Source organism: Anser anser (assembly GCF_964211835.1).
Source record: "Anser anser genome assembly, chromosome: 2".
Taxonomy (NCBI): domain Eukaryota; kingdom Metazoa; phylum Chordata; class Aves; order Anseriformes; family Anatidae; genus Anser; species Anser anser.
This window is the reverse complement of record NC_139721.1, coordinates 38,964,396-38,986,240: the sequence shown is the minus strand read 5'-3', so window position 1 is coordinate 38,986,240 and position 21,845 is coordinate 38,964,396. Positions and strand designations below refer to the sequence as shown.

Sequence of the window (21,845 nt, the reverse complement as noted above, 5' to 3'; positions counted from 1 at the left end):
CAAGTAAACTGCTCAGGAGTTCCTGTACAGCTCCTGTCGCTGGCTGGCTGTGATAGCACAGTCTGCTCGAGCTCCAGGAGCGTGCGGGTCACAAGCTATTCTCATAAGAAACGCCCTGTAACAAATGTGCAGTGTGTTAAAACTATAAAACGAATACAAATGTTACTATTAAATGTAGGCAATAAAATATTTATGAACGTTATCTAAAAATGGATTGAAGCGTAAATTTAAGAGGCGCTGCGGCTTTATTTGCAGCTCTTTGAAACTTTCTCAGTCATCAAGAGCACAACACTCACTGACTGCCAGAGATTTTTTTGCTAGAAGGTTCAGAAGTACCAGGAATGGCACTGAACAGAAGCTGGCTAATTTCTTCGGTTTCTGTTGTGTGAACCCATCGGTCTGCTCCTAAAAGGCGTGCTGTGAGAAACTGCAGGTGCAGGCCTCGTGGCCACGTTGTGCCAGCTTGAGGCCGTGCGTGCGTCAGAGCTGTGCCTGTCTGTCATCTGGGCTGGGCTGTCCCCAGTGCTTGTACGTTCATCTGAACCAAGGAGCTGGTCACCAGCCTTACAAGAAGCAGAAATAGCAGATTGCCACATGAGAGCTGGTGCTGGGACACCTAATCAAGTGTCATTTTGATTGAATTTCGAAATCTTTCGAAATTGTAAGATTTTTGTAGGTAATGTTTGATAGTTTTGAGGTTTGGTTTTATCCACTGATAGTGAAATTGCTTTTTCAGGTTAATGGCAAAAGCTATTCAGCATTCTATTTCTGGATTGATTTATAGGTTGTTTTTTGTAAGTGGGGTGGTGATTAAGTTCTGTGGCAGCTGTAATTCAGCGGTGGTGGCAGAAAAGTTATCTTGGTATGTAAACAGTGCTCTGTGAGCACAATAACTGCTGTTATTGTAAGGTTCCTTGGAGATTCGTGTTCTCAGCCCTTCCAGCCCCGGTATTCTGCCTGGCTTTCTCCCTGTTATTTTCTTACCTCCAACGCTCTCCCCAGTTCTTCCGCTTCTTTATGTCCACTGATTTTGGGGAGAGGCTGAATGCAGCGTAACCTGTACCAGTTTTCCAGCTGCTTTTGTTCTGACAGCTTGCGATCATAAGCCAGAGAGCTCCAGAAAAAGTCTGATAAGGCCAAAGCTGTAAACTTTGCCTTGGGCTGTAGTTCCATGCCACTCCGAGCTGTTGATCTGCTGCCTGCTGCGTTTCTCTTCCTTCACTTGACCCAGCTCTCATGCTCGTCTGCCCCTGCGTTATGCCAGTTCTGTTTGCTTTGTCACTCTCCTGGTCAGGTTACGCTGTAGGGACTAGAGGAGGGGCAGCACCACTGGCTTAGGCTGCTGGAATCGCTGCCTCGGTTGGGTTATTAACGTTGGAGTGCGATCTGACAGAAGCAGGAGACGTGCATTTGATTGCATTGAAACTGGCCGCTGTTCTTAGCTTTTAAGTGCTGCCCACCTGTCAGTCTGGTCGCAGGAGTGTGTAGGCTTTGTTTCCTTATGAAACCATACTAAAAAACTTTGGGAATATTGAAGTTAGTAGAGGAAAAATCAATGCCACTATATGCAAACCTCTGCTATGCATACCTTGTGCCTTACAGTATGGGTCATCTTTTTCTTGTCCCCCCCCCCCCCCCCCCCTTTTTTTTTTGCTATGTATTATTACCGGATACGTCACTCCTGATCAACTGTTGCTGACCTTTAATATGTGGCTGAAACAGCCTTATCTTGCTGTGCAGATAAAGTGCTGCAGGAATGTGGATGCTACAGTATTGTATGTTTTGTGATATACTTTGGAGTCTAAGCTTACGTAAAACAAATGTATGCCTGCTGTGTTGTAAAAGGCTAAAAATAGGAAATTTGACTGAGCAGGCCTGGAAGTTTGAGTGTAGGTAGTTTGAGTACTCCTATCGACTGCATTAACTTTTGCTTTTCTGTGCTTTGTACAGAAGAAATTGCCCATTTTCTGACCAGTGCCCCTGTGCTGTGAAGTAGTTAACTTGTTTGAGCCTGAAATGAGGATATCTGAGGGGTCAGCGTGTGTGTTACCTGTCTTGGTCGTACATGAGCCAAGTTGGTGCCAATTCTCCCTGGACTATTTGTTAGCCTATTGGGCACCGGTGGGCAGCAGCACGTAATGGCCATAAGGAGATAAGCAATACCTGCTGTTACCTCTCCTGATAAATTAGTGAGTGAGATGTTATTGAGGATCTAATTAGCTTAGCAGAAAGTCGAAACCTCTGAATTGGACACAGAGTTGTGAGGAGTAGGGAGCCATATAGTTACAGTGGTGAGGCGACGTGGAATGGTGCTGTGAAAGTCTGTTAGGACGCTTTTTCCACATAATCTTAAAGACAGAACTACTTTTTTCAAAAGAAGGATTAATTTTTGTTGAATTTTTAAATAAAACCACTTCAGCTTTAATACTTCTGGAACTTTAAAAGCTGTTATATTTTGAAAGTTGCATATACTTGAGTGGGTGAAATTTAGTATTTCAGCTTCTAGTAGTGAATTTTAAACAATATATGACATTCACTGCAATTAATTTATATTGGTTTGTGACAGATTTTTTATGCACGTGCTTAAAACTTTTTTCTCTTTTTTTTTTTAGGTGTTGGGAAATCATGTTTATTGTTACAGTTCACAGACAAGCGGTTTCAACCAGTCCATGATCTCACTATTGGTAGGTCTCTTTGGTCCCACACAATGCTAATGTGCTGTTTTAAAACATATTTAAGGTTGATTTGTTTTGCTGGCCTTTTTTTTTTTTTAATGGTGTTAAGCAGCTAGGGTATTTCAGCATGCATTTGTGAGTTTATGCTGAGTTAATGTTGGATTTTTTCTGTGTAAATGCAATAGCAAATCTTTAGATGATTAGTATTTGTTTACTAAGAAAGCCAAACAGACGCCTGTTTCTTACTGGGAAAATAGTACAGAATCTGAAACAATTTTTAAAAATTCATAACTATCTCAATCGTCTCTTCAGAAAAGCCCAGAAAAACTATGTATGGAAACAGAATTGGTCAAGCCTGAAATGCAGTGAAGGTGATGCAAACGACAGGCTTTTCACTAGGGAACAGACTATTAGCCTGGCCACAGAACCCTGAACACAAGTAGTAGATAAAGCCAAAGGAAAGTTAATCTTAAAGATGAATAAACAAATCTACTGTTTGGCAAGAATAACTTCTGGACAGAGAAGGGTTGATGCATGATTGATGTCCATTCCTTCCACTGTTTGGAAGGGAAAAGTGTTGTTTTTTTTTTCACAGTTTCTCAGTTGAATCAAAACTGTTTGTGGTAGGTATGATTTGATATTCATACTGTCGGAGATGAAGAAATGTTGTCAGAATGCATTGCCTCTGATCTGACTACAGTAAATTATACAAACTTTTATTTATAGTTCCACGTGAAGTATGAGGAATAGTGTGGGACTGTGGGCAAGCTTAGTCTTCAGATCAGTTTTAGTGTTAAGCGTAACAGACTCCAGCCTTCAGTAAGTTTGCAGAACCTTTGAACTTCTTCTTGATGTTATTTCAGGGAACCTATTAAACTATCCCTCTAATCATGCTGAGCCTTGCACAAAATGTATCCCTAGTCTATGTTTAGTTAGTGTCCTGGAATAGGTAGGCTTCCTGTGTTCAGGATTACTAAAATAGACACTTCAGACATAAATATTCTTAATGTAACAACATATCAGGTTGTTTGGTTATGGCTTCCTTTTCTCACTTGGCAATTCTCCCACATCTTGTATGTGGCTATCTGATACAATTCAAATTATAAGGTCAACATTGCTTTTCAAGTATTTCTGAGGTCTTGACAGCAGGTAGGCTGGCTGAATAAAGAGCCTGAGTTCTTTTAAGGAGGTATGACTTATTTTCATCTCTTCTTCTTTAGGCCTGCCAAATACATGACACCTTATATATCACTTATGCCTTTGGCAGTCTGTCACATATTCCTGCTCCTCAGCAACTTGATATGCTGTGGGAAACAGCTTCACCTCAGCAGGATGGTTGTAGCGCAAGTTCTTTGGCTGGCATCTAGCTATCTGAAGTCTGGGAGCAGATACTGAAGGTAGTGGGATGAGGAGGTGAACCTAGATAGCAATGTAGCGGGTGGTGTAGGAACAAAGCATGGGAAGCTGCTTGGGAAAGGATAAGAAAGGGTCTTGCCTGAAAGCTTCCTTTTGCTTAAATGATAGGGCATATGTGTGTTTTGGCTAGAATACTTCTCTCACTTACCCCAACGAATTTAGGAGGACAGAGATAAAGAAAGAACATTGTGTCACAGGGGTAAGAATGCCCATGAAGGGTGAGGTAGGATGGGTTAATGTTAATTAATGTGCTTCCAACTGATGATGTTAAAACTTCTGAGAACCTGTAGATTAAAAAAAAAAAAATGTTACATAGGCTAACTTTTATTGATATGGTAGAATGATTTTAACAGGTGGGAGTGCAGTTTCCATTCCTGCTGCCAGCAAGCAACTCAGAAAAAAGAGAATTGAAACTTAAATTGGACACATGGAAGATACTTCAAGTGTGCAAAATTCAACCTAAAAATTTAGTATAGCTAGCCTAAAATTTTATTTGTTAACTTCAGAGAGAGACCTTACCTTTAATGAAAACAAAAATAAAAATGAGAGAAAAGTATCTATTCTATGTTTCCTTTCTTTTAGCCCCATTCAGAATTGTGTGTAATTAATAGGAGGCTCTAACTTAAGAACTTACAACACAGCAGCTATCTCTGTATAGTTTCCATTTGGGAATGGAAGTAGCTGTTATTAGAAGTGTTGGAGGAGAGAGAAGCTGCATGGTGCAGCTGACAAACAAAGCTAAACCGTGATATTTGTGGACAGATACAGGTGGCAAGAACGACTGGAAACTTCTGTTTTCTGTGACCACTGTGCTCAGGACATACCCTTAACTGCAAAGCTCAGCAGCTTCTGTTCCTTCTTGAAGAGAACAAATGTTAATTTTTCTATGAGGTTGTATGTAGAAACTAAATATTTAGGAAGATTGTTGGATTTAAATCAGCAGCTCTGTATCTGCATTTTGAGATTGAATAATACCTGCAGTGGTGACGCTTGTGGAAGGGCCTTGGGCTGCTTCAGGTGTTGCAGTCAACACCAGAGCACTGCCATCCCCTTGCTCCCTTCTTCCTATGCCTGCCCCTCCCCGCATTTATTCTGCATATAATTTGGATGCTAAAGGCAGCAGAGTGTTCTTTGGCCCGTGGCTTTTACTTGGCTCCAGTATCCTGGGGGGCAGTGGTTTGAGGTTTCTCCCTGCATCTCCCTTCCCCACTCCCAGAAGTCATTACTTCTGCAGAAAGCAACAGTGCCCCCACAATCTTCTCAACAAGCTTTTGAAGAGATGCCTGGAATACTTCAAAACCAGGGCTAACTAATTTGAACACTTGAGTCTAGGCAGTGACCAGTTTTAGACAACACTTAGGCTTCTAATCTTTTTTTATCTGAAATAATGGATGTGTGAAGCGTAGATTAGTGGAATCTATGTTAAGCCTTATAAGTATGTCTGCTATCTCTAGGCCTTTGTCAGATTTTAACTACTATAGTAATAGCCTCAAAGTTATGCTTAATTTGCTGTTGTTGATCATAAAATTGCTTTATAAGACAGATAAAAAAGGCTGAATTTTTCCACTGAAGAAATTCATTTTCTTTATTAGGAAGCTTTTTCAGTTATTAAATTTGATCTTTAGCTAGATTATTGGAAGCACTTATTTTTTTCATAAAGGCAGATGAATTCTAATTAATACAGTCATGGAATTTATCTTGTAGGTGAGATTTGTATGATCACTTAATAGCCTACTGATAAAGAATTGTAGGTTTAATTTCTTCTAAACGGCCTTCAGCAAACTAACATTGGTAGAGTGTTAAAAATGATGGTGACTCTGTTCAATTTCCTGTTTGTACCCAAGCAGACACGTTTTTCTCCTCTGAGCTAGTGCTGCTAAATCGTTTGGAAAACTCTGTAGGAAATACCGCCTTTGCACGTTTTCTAGTTAGCTTATTTGTAAAGCAGTTGGAAAGTTATGGTCTTCTTCCTTCTGAAAAACTTTCTAGCACTTTAAAGCAACTAGAAAATTAACTAAAGCAAATGGTAGAAGACTGTCAACTACCATGAAAGCAAGAACATAAGTTTAAGTTTTTAAGTTAAACATAAGTTTATAAGTATTGTGTTTGTAGGAAACATTCTTCTTTCTGATATATGCTAATAATGTATCCTTTTGTAAAATCTATTTAGGTGTAGAATTTGGGGCTCGAATGATAACTATTGATGGAAAACAGATAAAGCTTCAGATATGGGATACGGTAAGTGATAAAAGAAATTGTTTAAGCAGCATGGCTCCACTAGCTTTCTCTTCTGATGTTTTGGTTAAGCTCTCCACGATCTGCACCCATGTGAGAATATGTACTTTTATTTTGTCTTGCAGCTTTCTTTAGTTTCTCTGAATATCAAAAATTTGCTAAAATTTTCCTTTTTTTGATGCAGTATACTCTTATAGCAGTGCAAACTTCTGTTGTTTACACTAACTCAGCTTCCTCAAGTAACTCTGTCAGTTTTATAAGACTAGAATTAATGCCACTTTACATTTGAGAGGAAAAAAAAAGTTGTTATATTATTAAGAACTTAGATTTTTCTGTGTAGCCTATCTCTGTGTTCATGCAGGGTCTGGTTAATATAACTTCCTGTTGGGGAATTGTGGTATGTCTGCTAGTTTTAGTCAAGAGCTCTCTAGAGGAGGTGTTTGCGTTTCTGGTGTAGGATAAAAGATGCTGCTCTCTCTTTTCATAAAAGACCTGAAGAACTCAAGTTCACTCTAATCATGAGTATAGTCAATACTTGGACAATTAAAGGATTGGGAAAAGAATAAAGTTTCGGAAAGCCTACCAAAAAAGACTGCAGACTTTTACTTTTTGAGGGGTTCAGATTTAAGAATGCAAAGTCAGGTGTTTTCTTCTTGTAGGTTGCTGTTACCACAGAGCAGTCAGCCTGTGCCAATGCACCTCTACAGTGCCCATACCGATAGCTTTGGCTTCCTAATGCACTTAACTGTTTCATAAGGCACAGTCCTGTTTCCTTTTCCGAAAGCATTTTAGGATACCTTTAGAAACCGACAGATACAGAAACACCTGTAGCCTCACGCTTGTGCTCTTTCTGGTGTAGCAAGTCAATGAAGGGAGATACATTTGTACATACATGTATGTATAAAAATGTAAACAAATGCAGTATTTTAGCTAACTCCATAGTTTAATGTGCCTTATTGATTTAACAAGTTCATAATTTGAAATGGCATCTAATGTCTGTGCCTCCTTGGAAGTTGTCCAAGGTATAAATGAGTGTGGTCAGATTGTGCTTGCTTCAGGCTTTTTCTAAGCCCAGGCATTTTTACTGTTACAGCTGCAGATTGCTAACTACCAAGATAGCTGGTGATTTATAAGTTCAAAAGACAAACAGATCTCAGCAAAAACAGAAGTTTCAGCAGCAGACTTTTAGTATGTAACATAACTGTGTGAGGGCAAATCTCTATTGATCCTTGTTTTCTAAAATTGACGCAGATTCTCTGTAGAAAAAGTTACTATTTTGACTACCAACGCAGCTGCTGTATTTCCCTGTCTTTCAGACTGTTTTTGTTAGTGTGCTATTATCTGTTCCCTGGATGTGAGTGAACTTCAGCTGTTTATGGGTAGATTGTGTTTTCCTTTGTGCTCTGATTCAGTAGCTCTTCACAGTGTGGCTTCTTGTGTACATGCCAAGTGTCCGGTAGCTAAAACTTCAATGGAGTTGCTCTTGATTTTAAATTATAAACTATTTTGGGCCCGGATTTTATCTGGCTAGATTCTTAACTGATATCATGCATATATTAAAAATACTCATTGAAAGCTTTCATATGCTCTTAGTAGATTGTGCACTTGTTGTTAATAATTCATAAGTTGTAAGCAATGAGTGACTTAAAATTTTAACTACAGCCAATATGCTAACTGTATGCAATCTGATTTAAAAAAATACAGGGTAAATATATTCTAATCCAGTCTTGGATTGTAAACATGTCTAAATTCCACTGGTTCAGTTCTGTTCTTAGGTGCAAAGGAGTTGAAGAAATAGTAAGATCATGAAATACACCTCATTGTAGTTCTTAACATATTTTATATACGAGTGCTGAGGTACATAAATATGTCTATAATGACCAAGGATGCTGTGTGTGTATCCAGGTTGAACACTTTCTGGATTTTTTTTGTTAGCAAAAGCTACTAGCTGTTGCTGGTGCTATCTTCATATTTATTACGATAAAACAATGTCTGTTTGATAAAGTTCATTTTACACATACAGCCTGGCAAACACTTGAAGCATTTATGTTTCTAGTTGGTACTTCTTGAGTCGCAGCAGCAGCACTTCTCTGATTTAGTCCTGATCTTATATGCCTGTTTTTAAACCATTGCTGAATGGGAAGCACCTTGAGCAGAGGCATAAGAAATGGAGAGTTAGATTCAATTTGTTTCCAGTCGTTAACGGTGAATAGGGGTTTGCTTTCTTAAGAGAATCGAACATTTACATTTTGATATTTTTTTGCCAGATGTTTCGATGCTAGGGTGATCAGTTTGTTGTCCTCAGCAGATCAGCACAAGAAAAGGTGTTTATCTCAGCCATGGGAGTGTGTGGAAGCTGCAGCGTACCTCACTGTAGGTTAACTTAGAGAGGGGCAGCTGAAGCTAATGATGTTGTGTGTCAGAGACATCTGTTTGTGTGTTCTTCTTGTGTCATAACTCAAGAATATTTGACTCTTTCATTAGCATCTTAGTTTGATTCAGGAGTTGGGCTACAGAAAGCAGCTCTGCTTACTTCACTCTGGATTTCACGTGGGAGTACACAAACTGAATTCCTTTTGGATGAGGCCAAACCGTAAGATATGCTCCAGGAATGCATACGTGCCCATTAACAATTGTAGTCCAGTGTTTGTTCCTGTGTGCTGATAGTCTAGTAAAACTAGTTTGAAGTAAAATAAAAAATAAAATAATGAGGAAAAAAAAAAACTTCCATGAAAGATAATCAGCGTGGGCATTGTGTACTTAGTGCTAGCTGTTGGGGTACATCAGTACTACTCTTGTTCGTGTGTCTGGACCAGCAGAACAGTGCGTCCCCTCATTGTCTCCCAGCTGTTGGCTGCTCCTGGACAGGCTCTCCCTACTGCCAGGCTCTGCAAGCTTGCTGCTCTGTGCGCTGCGCCCTGCCAAGGTGCTTAGGTCTGTGAGTCCTTGGATTTCACTTCGCTTCTGGATGCTTTTAGGTCAGGCCAAGGGTAGTGCAGATATTGGACCAAATTATTTGTTTGTCTTGTCTGTCTTAGCCTCTGGATTATGTTTCCTCTGATTTTTATCTTAGTAATGATTTTCTTTACTTGTGTAGACAGAGAAATACTTTTTTTCCAGAAGTGGTTAATTGATAATTTCCTAGTATGAGTAGTTTAGCTTCTGTCTGATACTTGAGCTGCTGCCGGTTGCCATCCTCCCTTTCTAGGGAACTAGAAGTCTTCTTTAGAAGCTGGTAAGGATCAAAATAACCATTCTGGGAACTATTAAGCTTTCTGGGTTTAAAGAAGCGGTGTAGATAAAGGTTGTCTTGTGGCAGTATAACACCGAGAAATATAAAAAAAAAAAAAAAATCATTTCTCCCCAGAAGAAACTTCTTTGTTAAAGAGTACTGGGCTTGTTACCAGGCTGAGTCAGTATCCTTCATTTTGTTGTTGGGGGGGTTGTTCTGTATTGTATTTGTTGTTACTAAAAGTCATTGTTGACAAGCAAAAATAAGCAGCAGTTGAAAGAGGGAATTGAAGTTCTCTCAGATGCTGCAGGGGAAGAGATCAGTGATGATACTAAGCAATACTATTTGTTTTCTAGACTAAATTGACATGAATGAGATTTTTTTTCCTGTGTGTTTGTATTGAAATGTATCCTGTGGTACATTTCAATATTTCTGCTTCATTTCATGGAAATCTGTCATCAAAAGTTTATTTTATTCACTATTATGCTTTACTCTTGCATTTATATGGTGTATTAAAAATAAACATTGTTCTTCTAGTTTTCTTCTCGAGTTTTTACAGATGTGGGGGATAGCAGTTTTAGATAGTAAGCCTATATTTACATAAACAACAGAAAGAGAAACAATCTTGCCTTTATCATTTGTTAAAGAAATACTTGAAACTTTATTTTTATAGGCTAATTTCAAATACTTTCTTTGTTTCCATACAAGTGATATCTCCAACTAAATTGACTTTTTTTTTTTAAAGTGAGAGCTTGCACAACAAGTGTGCTTATGCAAGATGGAAAAGTGTAATTGTTGAAGGCATACTGACAGTATGGTATGACACCTCCACCTGCTTTCAGATATACAGACTATACCAATCCCTTTTGGAAAGTCAGTTATCCTTAATGTATTTGTGAACACCTTGGGTCTAGTAGAACCTAATAAAGCTCTCTTAATGCACTAAATGAATATTCATTTCATCTTAGCCTGAAAATTGCCAGGGTTGAGCGCCTTTCTCCCCTCCTCCCACCCAGCCTGTCTTGTTAATGGTCTACTTTATGACATTTTCTACTCACTCTGGTAGTTAGAGCATGGGGGGAATTTGTCCATTTGGACGTCATTGCAGTTTGTGTAATTAGGGCCATCATCTGAACCTCAGTGCCAGTTGCTAAGTTATTGTTCACATCAGTGATAGCAATTTAGGAAACCAGGGTAATCTGATCTACCTTGTAGCTTAGTGTTCCCAAACTTTTGTCTGTGATGTGCTTAAATGTATGTGGTTATTGAAATACTATATTGGTATTTTATTTTCTCACTTTTTCTTTCTGACTCTTCTTGTCAGTTCCTCTGCAGCTTTCCACAAGAACAGAGAAAGATCTTGCTTAGAATAATGCCTGAGATGGGAGGAGAGCTAATCCTTCCTTTTGTCTGCGATGAAACTTGAGTTCTAGTGAGGGTAGTTACTTAAAGGCTTCAAATATATTTATAAACTGAAATAATTCATGAGGGTACTTCTAATAATGGAGGGCTGAAGCTTTCTGTTTCTGTTGGTGTGTTGAGAATTGCTTTGGATGTCTAAATTGCATGCATTCAACAACATCAGAAGAGAAAGGCGTATGTACAGACGATCTGCATTTGTACATATGTACAGTTGCACCCTTGGGTATCTTTATTCCTCTTGAAATTTCAGTTCTTATTAGGTTGCTGACAGGGTTGCTTGAAGCAACATGTAACTTGGTTGAATTCTCCACATAAACTCTGACACTTTTAAAAGTTGTTACGAATTCAGCTTCATAAGTGTCTTTTAGTTCTGTCTCTTCTACAGGAGGATCTTGCTACGGAACATTCATGCTGTAAGGCAGCAGGGTGGTTTTCTTGTTTTTATACTGCCTTTGTGCCTGTTCCTTGTACTGTATGCTAGTAAGTGACTTGAAAATTCTTATTCCAGAGTGAGACACACGACTGCAAGACATTATTGCATTTATATCAACAAGTTGCCATGTGACTAAAAGGCTATTAACTTATTTATAACTTTCAAAACTATACTCGAGCGTGTATTGCACTTCTCTCTTTCTGGAACATTTTGTTCCAGGGATCAACTTCTTGTAGTAGTTCCCAACTGGCAGTTGTCATAAGTAGTCTGACGCTTGTGTGAAGTGGTTGTGTGTTAGATGTCTTCCCATTTCCTGTACAGCTTAGGAAACCATAAACTAGTTTAAATGAGTAATAATTCCCAAAGTGAAAGAGACGTTCTGTCACTGGGTTTGAACACACCACACAAAAGAGCCCCTTTTAAAAGAAAAGATATCTAGAGCTACTGCCTGTATGGTACAGGATAGTTTCTCATTTTTCATGCAGACATGTACTATAAGGTTTCCTCCTAATAAAAACTATTAGTCTTCTCATACATTGAAGACATGCTGGGATGTACTCAAAAAATTTTGTTCTTAAAGAAACTTTCCAAATAATTCACCATTGGGAATGGAGAATTCAGTAAAATTGATGGCCTGTTTTCCAGGGAGACATGCTGGTGAGGATTCTATTGCATTATCTACACACTTCTGCATCATAGCTCTTTTTATTGTTTTCTCAGTTTATAGATTCAGAGATGTGCAATTCAGGATCTTTTAAGGAATGCTTTTTGGTAGCAAAGACGTGTCTGTACATTTTGCAACTGAACCCTACCTGACTACACTGCACCCTTGGAAATGCTATTGAAATTTCCTATAAGAAAAATAACACTTGGAGTCTTTAATGTGCTACAGGTGTGTCAACTGCAACACAGTTACATGGCTTAAAAGTTCCTGAAAGCTTTAGCACAGGGCCTGAATCTCTGTGCACCTTATGACCTAAGGTGATGGATAATGCTTCGTGTTCTGCTTACATCATTATTTTGAAGTTGCACTTGGATCTATACACAGAGGCATATTTTTGAGAAGAGCATGGAATATATATCCACACAGTTGTACAGTTCATGCAAGGATGAAGATTTTTAGTACTATTTTGAAGACTTTTAACTCCAGCTATGGTTATTTAAGTCTCTTTCAGAAAGTTTGTATTTGTTAGCCAATATGATGTGAATTCTAAAAGCTTATAGTCCAGAAGACAAACGGAGTGTTTTTTTGATGCTTAAAGCATCACTTGTTTATCAGAGGCCCACCTTTTCTCATTTTTAGTGAACTACTCATGTCAGAACTAGCACCTACCCCTCAAGAGAAGGGAGGCATGTTCAGGCCTCTTCAGTATGTCTGAACATAGGTCCCTGTAGGCTGTGTCATCTCAGCTGAGGTATCTACACGTGAAATAGCTTCTGTCCTCTACCTGTTACCAAAAAGAACTTCCATCTTCCCACTTCCTCTGAGACTCGGTGTAACTCTGAAAGTGGGTATAACCTGACGTGGCCTCAGACTAAAGGCTTGTGTTATCTCTATTAGATGTAATATGGCCTTAAGAAATAGCTTGTTTAGCGTTTATTTAGTGGCTACTGTCACTACTACTTTTCCCCTACAGTCCCCCTGCCCCCAATCACTCCCTCATTCAAGTCTCTGGCACATGTTGCTGAATTTATTCCTGACACAGCTATTAAATTATTTAATTAGTGTTGCCAGCAGGTCGAAGGAGGTGATTCCTCCCTGCAGCACTGAAGAGGTCCCACCTGGAGTGCTGTCCTGTTCTGGGCCCCCAGTACAGGAGAGACCTGGGCATAGAGAAGAGAGTCCAGTGAAGGGCCACAAGATGGTGAAGGGGCTGGAGCACCTCTCCTGTGAGGAGAGGCTGAGAGAGAGCTGGGACTGCTCAGCCTGAAGGAGAGAAGAGAAGGTGCCAGGGGATCTCACTTATGTCTCTAGATGCCTCAAGGAAGGTGCAAAGAGGACAGAGCCAGGCTCTGTTCAGTGGTGCCCGGTGCCTGTTTGTGCCCATGGCCTCTTGTGCTGGAACACAGGAGCGGGGGCGGGCAGAGCAGATCACCTCCACTGGTCCCTTCCCACTCGAACCGTTATGTGGGGAAAAGGAAGGGGAAATCTGGAATTTCCTTTTAATATGGAAGTGAAAAAAAATGCTATATTTTAGGGGAGCATGGAGAGGATGCTGAACATACTGTTAATTCCACTTCACAGTACGTAGTTCTCTCACAGTTCTCTAATTTCAAACCTGGTTTTAGTTTTATACTGAGCTTCCTCACTGCTAGTTGTATCCATTGCTCCTTGAGCAAGTAGCTAAACTTTATTTGGTCCCTGTTTCCAAGACCGATGAAGTACAACTGTAACATACTTGTACTGAAAAATAATTATTAAAGAAATAATAATTACTATGCTTTGAAGTAATAGTCTACACTTAGAATCACAGAATCATAGAATGGCTTGGGTTGGAAGGGACGTCAAGGATCATCCAGTTCCAACCCCTCTGCCTTGGGCAGGGATGCCACCCACTGGATCAGGATGGTCAAGGCCCCATCCAGCCTGGCCTACAAAACACTTCTGTGTTTTGTATTTGCCTGACTTGAAATAAGGGGAGTAGTAGGAAAAAGAGCAGGCTGTCAGGTGAAAAGTTCTGCAAGTAATAATGATATTAAAAAGAAAAAAAGTGGAGAATCTCTTCTACAAGCCTAACCCAACTATTCTGACCTTATAGCTCTATCATTTAGATTGATATGTAACTTACTATTTCAAAAATAAATTCTTATTGTTTTTTGTATGATTTATATATAATATCATAGAGTTTCTCTACTGAAACTGTTTTCTTGTGTTTAGAATGAAAGGGGCTTCGTTTTCTGTTGTCTTCATATACTAAACACAAATTCATTCTTGCTAAATGGAAAATTGTGTCTTCTTTGGGGAAGACAGGGTAACATTTTCCAGCCTTTTCTCAGTCTTTCCTTCAGGAAGCAATGATACTTAGGAAACTTCATCATAGGCAAGTAAGAAACAGTAAATAATGTTACAGTATTTTCAGGTTATAGGCACCAAACTTTTGTAAGGAAGTGATTCTTGTAAGAACTCAGTTCTTACATTCTTCTAAGATCTGGTAGAACCTCTGGCAATTGTGGTTGACTTGAAATTATTTACTGTGGAGAACAAACAATTTAATGTGACACGGTATAATTTATGAAGGTAAAATAGGCAATCTTAACGTGGTGGGCTATGTCCAAATAACATGATTTTTGGCAATATATAGAATACATTGGTGATAGGAACTTATTTTCCTCCTAACTAGATGATAAATGTCTTATGCATCCACCATGCACTTGAGATAGTCACCATGTCAAGACGAAAAGGTAGACCTTTTTGGAGCTTCTGGCTAGGAAACCCAGTATTGAGCTCAACACTAAGGGGGTTTGTATGTTTTTGTTTGGTTATTCCTTGGTGTGCTCTAGTGGACTGTCTGTGTTTTGTTACTTTAGTTTACATAAAAATGGGCTGGGACTTTTGGCCAAGTGCATGTGCAAGTGTATTCTAATTGTCTTAGTCACTCCACTGAGAAAAGTTACAAGTGACAGAAAATACATTCAGTAGTTTCAATACAAAGTGCTTTCTTAAACTGGAGTAACTGATCATTGTGAAAGATAAGGATGATTTCTGAAGACTGAGCACATAGAAATGTGTTGTGCCAGTGTTACTATTCAGTAGCAGAATCTAGATCAAGTTCTCCTTGAATTCAAGAGGACCTTATACTAAGAAGAGTACAGTGACTATGGGAAGAGAAATTTCTATGTATGCAAATTCTGTAGGTCTGGCTGAAACATAGCTTGTGTTTGATGAATATTTCATTCTTGTTTTTCATGGTTTTAAATCAGAGCAATTTCCTATAGTTGTGCAGATAACTATCTTACTGCATACATTCTTTTTTCAGCATTATTATTTCTTCATCTTGTTCTGTGCTATCTTTGAATTCAGCTAAAGCTTCTGTTAACACTAAAGTAAACATTTATTCTAACACCTTTCAGGTGCTAGGTAGCACTTCTGAAAAACATGAGCATGAGGAACTCAAGGTCTTTAACTATTAATATTTTTTTTCAGGGCTGTGCTTTTTTTATGTGGGAGGAAAGGGTTATACCTCTGTCCTATAAGTGGTCTTTATCCACATAAACTGTGTTCTAACTGCTCTCCCAAAAAGTGCTTTTATAAATGCAAAAGTTGTTTTGTTTTGATTGTTGCATGTTAGTGAGGGATCTCTCTTCTGAGTAGAGGGCTCAAAACAGCTGTGGGTTGTTTGAAGGCGATTAAAGTGTAAGTTGATGAGCATGTTCTTTTAAGTGCTGAGGTTTTAATGGAATATTTTCCTATATGAACTATCTAATTTATCTAATATCTGAAGTTTTTCACCAGTGAATATGAAGATGACTCTTGCATCCTGTAGCTGTTTGACACACGTTATTTATCAAGTACAGGGGAAATTGATTAACTGTGGAGCAGAATTGTGTAAAATTGAATTCAGAACAGTTTTCTGTTTTTTCATAATAAAATGATTACTGAAAGAATTCCATCTGAAGACTGTTGAAAGCTGGCTGCAGTTTATGATATAACGGATAAAATCTGCATCCTTGGCCTTCCAACAACCTTTACACCAGCAGATGGTGGGCGTAAAGATGTCATTCATCATTTATTTACAATGGGCTTTATTTATTCTAGTGTCAACAGCTGCCCCAGGGAGCGGGTTATTGAATTCAAATGTGAAGCTCTGGGTTATTTGCTTCCTTTCAAATTTGTCTTCAGAGCTTAGTTGCTAGGAGTCCATTCTGTGCTCTAATAATGATTCATGTATTGTGAAGCCATTCAGTAAATTGGGTTGTCAGGGATTGCCAAAAAAGGTTTAGAGGTCTTGTTCCGATTTTTTTAACAGCACTGTGCTGTAGTTGGTGTCTTCTCATTATGTGCCTTCTTTTGCCAGTGTTAGAGACTTTGTCCCCAGTTGTCCCCTCTCTGATTTCCCCTCCATACACCTCCTTGCCCTCTCAAAAGTAGTAAATTTTTAGCAGCAAAACATAAATTTGAGACATGAAATAACGAAACTTTGTCTTCTACAGGCAGGACAGGAGTCCTTCCGTTCCATTACAAGGTCATACTACAGAGGGGCAGCAGGGGCTTTACTAGTGTATGACATTACAAGGTGAGAATGTGGAAGAAGTTATAACTGGTTTAAAATTGTCTTTTCTGTATATCACTGTGCAATTCTACAGTGTAAAAAATGTCTAATTTAGCATTTTTATAAATAAGTGCAATCTAATGTTTTACCGTGTTCATTACGTGCTCAAAATCAAGATACAGATTATGTTTAATATATATATATGTATACACTTCGAATTTTCTCAGTATAATGGTTGAGAAAAAGTATGTGCAAACTCTCACAAAGAATGAGTCAAAATATTTTTGTAAACTCTTTGTCCATGAACCTCTGGAATACCTTTATTGAAAAAGACCTTAAAGTATTTCATGAATTCTTTTCTTGTGTTTTGAACCTTGAACTATATTTTTTCTTTTACTGTATCAAACTTTTTACTGAAGTACCAGTCTGGAGAGAGAGAAAAAAAAAGTATAAAACATCAGTCTGATTACATAAAAATACCTGGAAAGTCTTTTAAAAAATGCTAAATTCTTTATTGAATTTACAAATTCACAGAAAATGTCCTTTTTTTTTTTTGCCAGCAATAGAGCAAATATTACTGTATGAACTCATGACTGCTTGTGTTGTTACTTGAATTGGTTTGAGCATGTTACAGACTTCTCATGTTCCATTCAGCAGACTAATATATATGTCAAATGGCAGATTTTTTTGGCTATAAGAATCCTCTTTATTCTTTGTAGGAAATGTTTTCAGGTACTCTTTAGGAAGAGTCCATTAATGCTCCGTGTTTTACTAAATTCGTGTTTGCTTGTTTTCACTCTCAGAAAGGTAATACTAGCTTTTATCCCTGAAGCCTGTGTAGTAATAAATGAGTTCGTTGCGCACATCGAGAAGCTAGCTAAGGGAAGGGAAAAGAATTTCTTGAAATACTGCTTTTAATTTTCATTCTTTTCCATACTCAGGAGGGACACTTTCAACCACTTGACAACTTGGTTAGAAGATGCTCGTCAACATTCCAATTCCAACATGGTTATAATGCTTATTGGAAATAAAAGGTAAAATTCAACCAGTCATGATTTTGTAGATACTAGAGATTTAAAACTTGTTTTTCTCACTACCTTTTTTCTTCCTAAATGGTGATTTCATAAGTAAGCACCTAGATCTGTCCCTTATAAAGGGAGTATGGCACCTAATTTAGGTGTTCTAAAGTGGTTTGCATTTTTGGTTAAGAATGACGGCAGAGAAAATGTCATTAAACAGAGTGAGGCCCATACTACTGGATTCACTTGAAAACATTTACGAAATATAAAAAGTGCATACCTCAATAATTACATGAGATGCTTCTGAACTTAAAGCCTACTTTATGTTCTGTCTGTTTCAGCTAGGAGTGTGGTCAGACAATGGTTTTTAACCATTTCCTTTAAGTTCAGGCAGCTCTTAGACACTAAATGATACAAATTCAGAAGGTTCGGAAGTTTGTTACCAGATTTGGAAATGATTACCTACTTGGTCTTTTCATCAGCTAGAGTGTCAGAAGTTCTGAAATGGTTCCCTGTTGATGCTGACACTTTGATCTATATTGAAAATCTTCACTTAAAAAAAAAAAAAATCACAAGTAAACTTAATATATTCTGTAATTTTTCTGGTTCTTGATCCACTAAACTGTAGAATCATGTCTAAACTTTTACTATATGTGGATTTTTTTGAATATCAAAAGCATCATCTCAGAACTTAAAAAACTGTTAGTTGTGAGCCTTTACCGAAGTGACATTAACTTGTCTCCATGTCTAAGAAATTCTTGAAGGTAAAGATGCCAGTTGAATTAACAATATGCTTGTCCCCTGAATTTTATTGAACAGCTAGATCATTTTTAGATGCTACTGAGAAACAGCCTTGTAGTAAATACAGTCTAGTTTGGCCTGTTCACCTCTTGTTTTGTTCTTTTTCTTTCCCCTTCCTTCCACTTCTTTTCCCTATATTTGCCATCTACCTTACTCCAAAAAATCATACTAAGCAATAAATGATTATGAAGCTTACCCATATTTTTATATATAATATGGAAAATGACTAGCAGAGTTCTTTTTAGTAGAGGAATGTGATAAGCATAGTCTTTACAAATTGTTATAAAAGGTAATCTAATTTATTAAAAGATTTGGTAAGCCCATGAAAGCAATGAGCAACATTTTTTTTATGCTTATGTGAGCAAAGAAGTGGCACAGAGAAATAACGTGCACTGTTTTTTTGCAGAAAGTACTGTGTAAATTCGAATACTTAGTTAAGACACCTGTAATTATTCCTGATTATTCTTAGCTGTTAAAGCAAAGTAAATTTTGATGTCTTGCAGACTATATACCATGTGGTTGTATGTTATCTAATATGCTACTTGCAGCGAGCTCAGTAATTATCCCAGTTACAACTAGGGTTTGTTCACACAGTAAATTTACTTAGATTATGTATTTTAAGTTGCAGATTACGGTGCCACAGGAAGCAAAAGTTCTTTAAGAAGCTTTTTAAAGGGTATTATTTTCAAGCCTCAAAGAGGAGAATGGGAAGGAAACTCCTTCGTTTGCACTGCATTATACCGAAAGCATGTTACTGGAGCTCTTACAGTAGAGTGTACTGCTCTAGAGACTTATGGAAGGAAGAACACGTATACTAGCATAATATTTTTTAAAGAATAAATTTTAAGAGTCCCAAAAGTGTACTTACAATACAGTTAATTGTACTACTAACTTAATACTAGATTTGAAGGGTGTTGAGAAATTAAGCTGAAATATAATAGCTGCTTTTTGAAAACATTACGTATACTGGAATTAAAACATGACAAATACTATACTTGATCTCCTTTCCAGAACAAAGCATAGCTATATTGATCTAGTAAGACCAAATGCTTCGAATTATTGGAATGGGATGTATGGAGAGAGGAAGACAACTGTGGTTAGTAGAAGCAGTTAAAGCTCTTATATGGATATGTTTAGATATCAGTAGTGAGTTCTGAGTGGGTTATCACTGCAGTTTTCAATGCAGCTGCGCTATTTCAAATAAAAAAGATGTTTATTTCTATTTTATCATGGAGATAACACTGTAGTGAATCAAGCTTTAGATAAGACATTTTGGAGTGTAGCGTGGTAGTAGCAATGAAGACATTGTTCAAGTTCAAAAATACAATGTCAGGCAGCTACCTCAGGGACACGAGAATGAACACCTTGTTTAGTTATCTTAAGCCTGAGACTGAGATACTGGGAGTGCTTACATATAATTAACATCAACTTATTTTTTCTTTGAGAAGACATTTTTTGTATCCTTATCTTCAAATGCTCCATGTTTAAATGATGTGCTGAATTATCTTGACTCTGTAACTTATCTGAGCTAGCATATAGTTGTAAAAATAACAAAAACCTGCTTTGCTGCAAAATTGATGCCACAGTGAGTATGATTTATGTTTCATATATGTGTAATTACAAGAGTGGCAGCCCAGTATTAAATGTCTTACTAGCACTCTGGCTATAAATTAAACCTCTGTGTTTGCATGCTGTTTAATTTGGAATTGTATATCTGAAAGTGTGTGTTTACATGTGTAATTTAAAGACAACTTATGTAAAATCACATGAAAAAGTACAGCATTATATTGTTCAGGATGTAATATACTTAGAAAGAAGGACAGAAACTGTGTATCACTGTGTATTTTTAAGAATTAAAGAAGTTCTAAAAAGTAGGAGTGAAATACTTGTGTCCATGTGACTTAGAAGTGGGTTTGTTTTTCATTGTCCAGTCCAAGAAGGTTTTCTACGTTTTTGGTTTTTTTGTAATATTTAACTTTCTTACAGACTGGAAAGCAGGAAACAAGAAAATGTGTTACAGTCACTTTAAGTTCTGCTGCTGTTAAAGGGCTAGGTCAGGCATAGAGTTTCAAAACCTAAATGCTAGGTTGTCAGGAGGGAGCAGCTAATATAGTTGAAAATACCGTTTTTGTTCATAGATAACGTGATACTAGAAAAATGATATTTACCTAAAATGACGATGTCTGAAGTTAGCGTTTGAGGAGTAGCTAGATAAGTATATACCTATCCCGTTGCAAGGCATTTCATGAACTCTAAGATCTGTGTCAGCTAGAACTGATAACTCAGGTGTGATGTCTGTGGCTACTCCGTATGTTGTAAGTGCAAAGCTTATAGTAATTCTACTTTATGTAAAGGCTTGAGTAGATCTTTGTATGTACATAAGTTCTAATGGGGACTGTTGGCTTGTAAGTACATCTCTGAAGAATGATATTTACCTGGACAGGTTAGACCACATGAATAACTTTTTTTTTCCATCTTAGTGATTTAGAATCTAGACGAGAAGTCAAGAAAGAGGAAGGTGAAGCATTTGCACGAGAGCATGGACTTATCTTTATGGAGACGTCTGCCAAAACTGCTTCCAATGTAGAGGAGGTAACTTTGCTTAACATTGGTACTTTAGTAAAAATAGTTGTTTTGAAACGCGTTCTGTAGTTTGTACAGATGTTATTCCTCTAGATTTTGGCTTTCTCCACTTGAATCAGCTGTTCTTTAATTTGTAATACGAGAAAGATGCTGTCTAAATTTTATCTGATTGCACAGCACCAAAGATATTGTTGAGATTGCATTAACTCAGATGCTTATTTTTAAAAATGCATAATCAGTGAAATGGGTACACCTGTCTGTTTTGTAATCTGAAAATTGAAACTGGAATAGATTTGCTAGTGCAAAGCAAGAAAGGCTATCAGTGTCTTTGACAAATGTCAATCTAACCAGTTCTTAAAGACCTCTTATATTTCACGTGCTCTTCAGAGCAAGCTATTGCAATACTTTGGTATCCCTACTGTAAACAGTTTTCATCTTTCCCCTCCACTACCTAGCAGGAATCTTCCTTGCTGCAATTCACACACACAATTTCTGTCCTCCAGAGAGTTGCCAAAGAGGCCATTATCTTGGTTACTGTAGTCTGTAATGTATTTGAATGTTATGTGTTTCAGTCTTTGCTATTTTAGAGTAAAGAACTTCATTCCCTTGAAATTTGCATATAGTTCATATTTGTGGGTATATGTGAGTTCTTACATACGTCACCTTAATCTACTACACATCTGTCTTGAAGGATGGTTGTGGTGGGTTGATCTGAGTCAGCAATTCAACAACCTAGTCAGTTGCTCACTTACTCCACTTGTCCAGTAGGATGGGGTAGAGAATCAGAACAGTCAAAGTGAGAAAGACTCATGGATCAGC

At 37.8% G+C, this 21,845-nt stretch overlaps 1 protein-coding gene across 1 annotated transcript in view; it reads left to right on the top strand.

Annotated features, from left to right (window-relative positions):
• Nucleotides 1–21,845, top strand: part of RAB2A (RAB2A, member RAS oncogene family) — a 42,894-nt gene that overhangs the window by 7,081 nt on the left and 13,968 nt on the right. Inside the window, exons 2-6 of the mRNA XM_083823900.1 lie at nt 2,613–2,684; nt 6,262–6,329; nt 16,565–16,647; nt 17,565–17,657; nt 20,924–21,035. Of these exons, the coding sequence (XP_083680026.1) occupies nt 2,613–2,684; nt 6,262–6,329; nt 16,565–16,647; nt 17,565–17,657; nt 20,924–21,035 (428 nt within the window). The remainder of the gene's footprint in view (nt 1–2,612; nt 2,685–6,261; nt 6,330–16,564; nt 16,648–17,564; nt 17,658–20,923; nt 21,036–21,845) is intronic.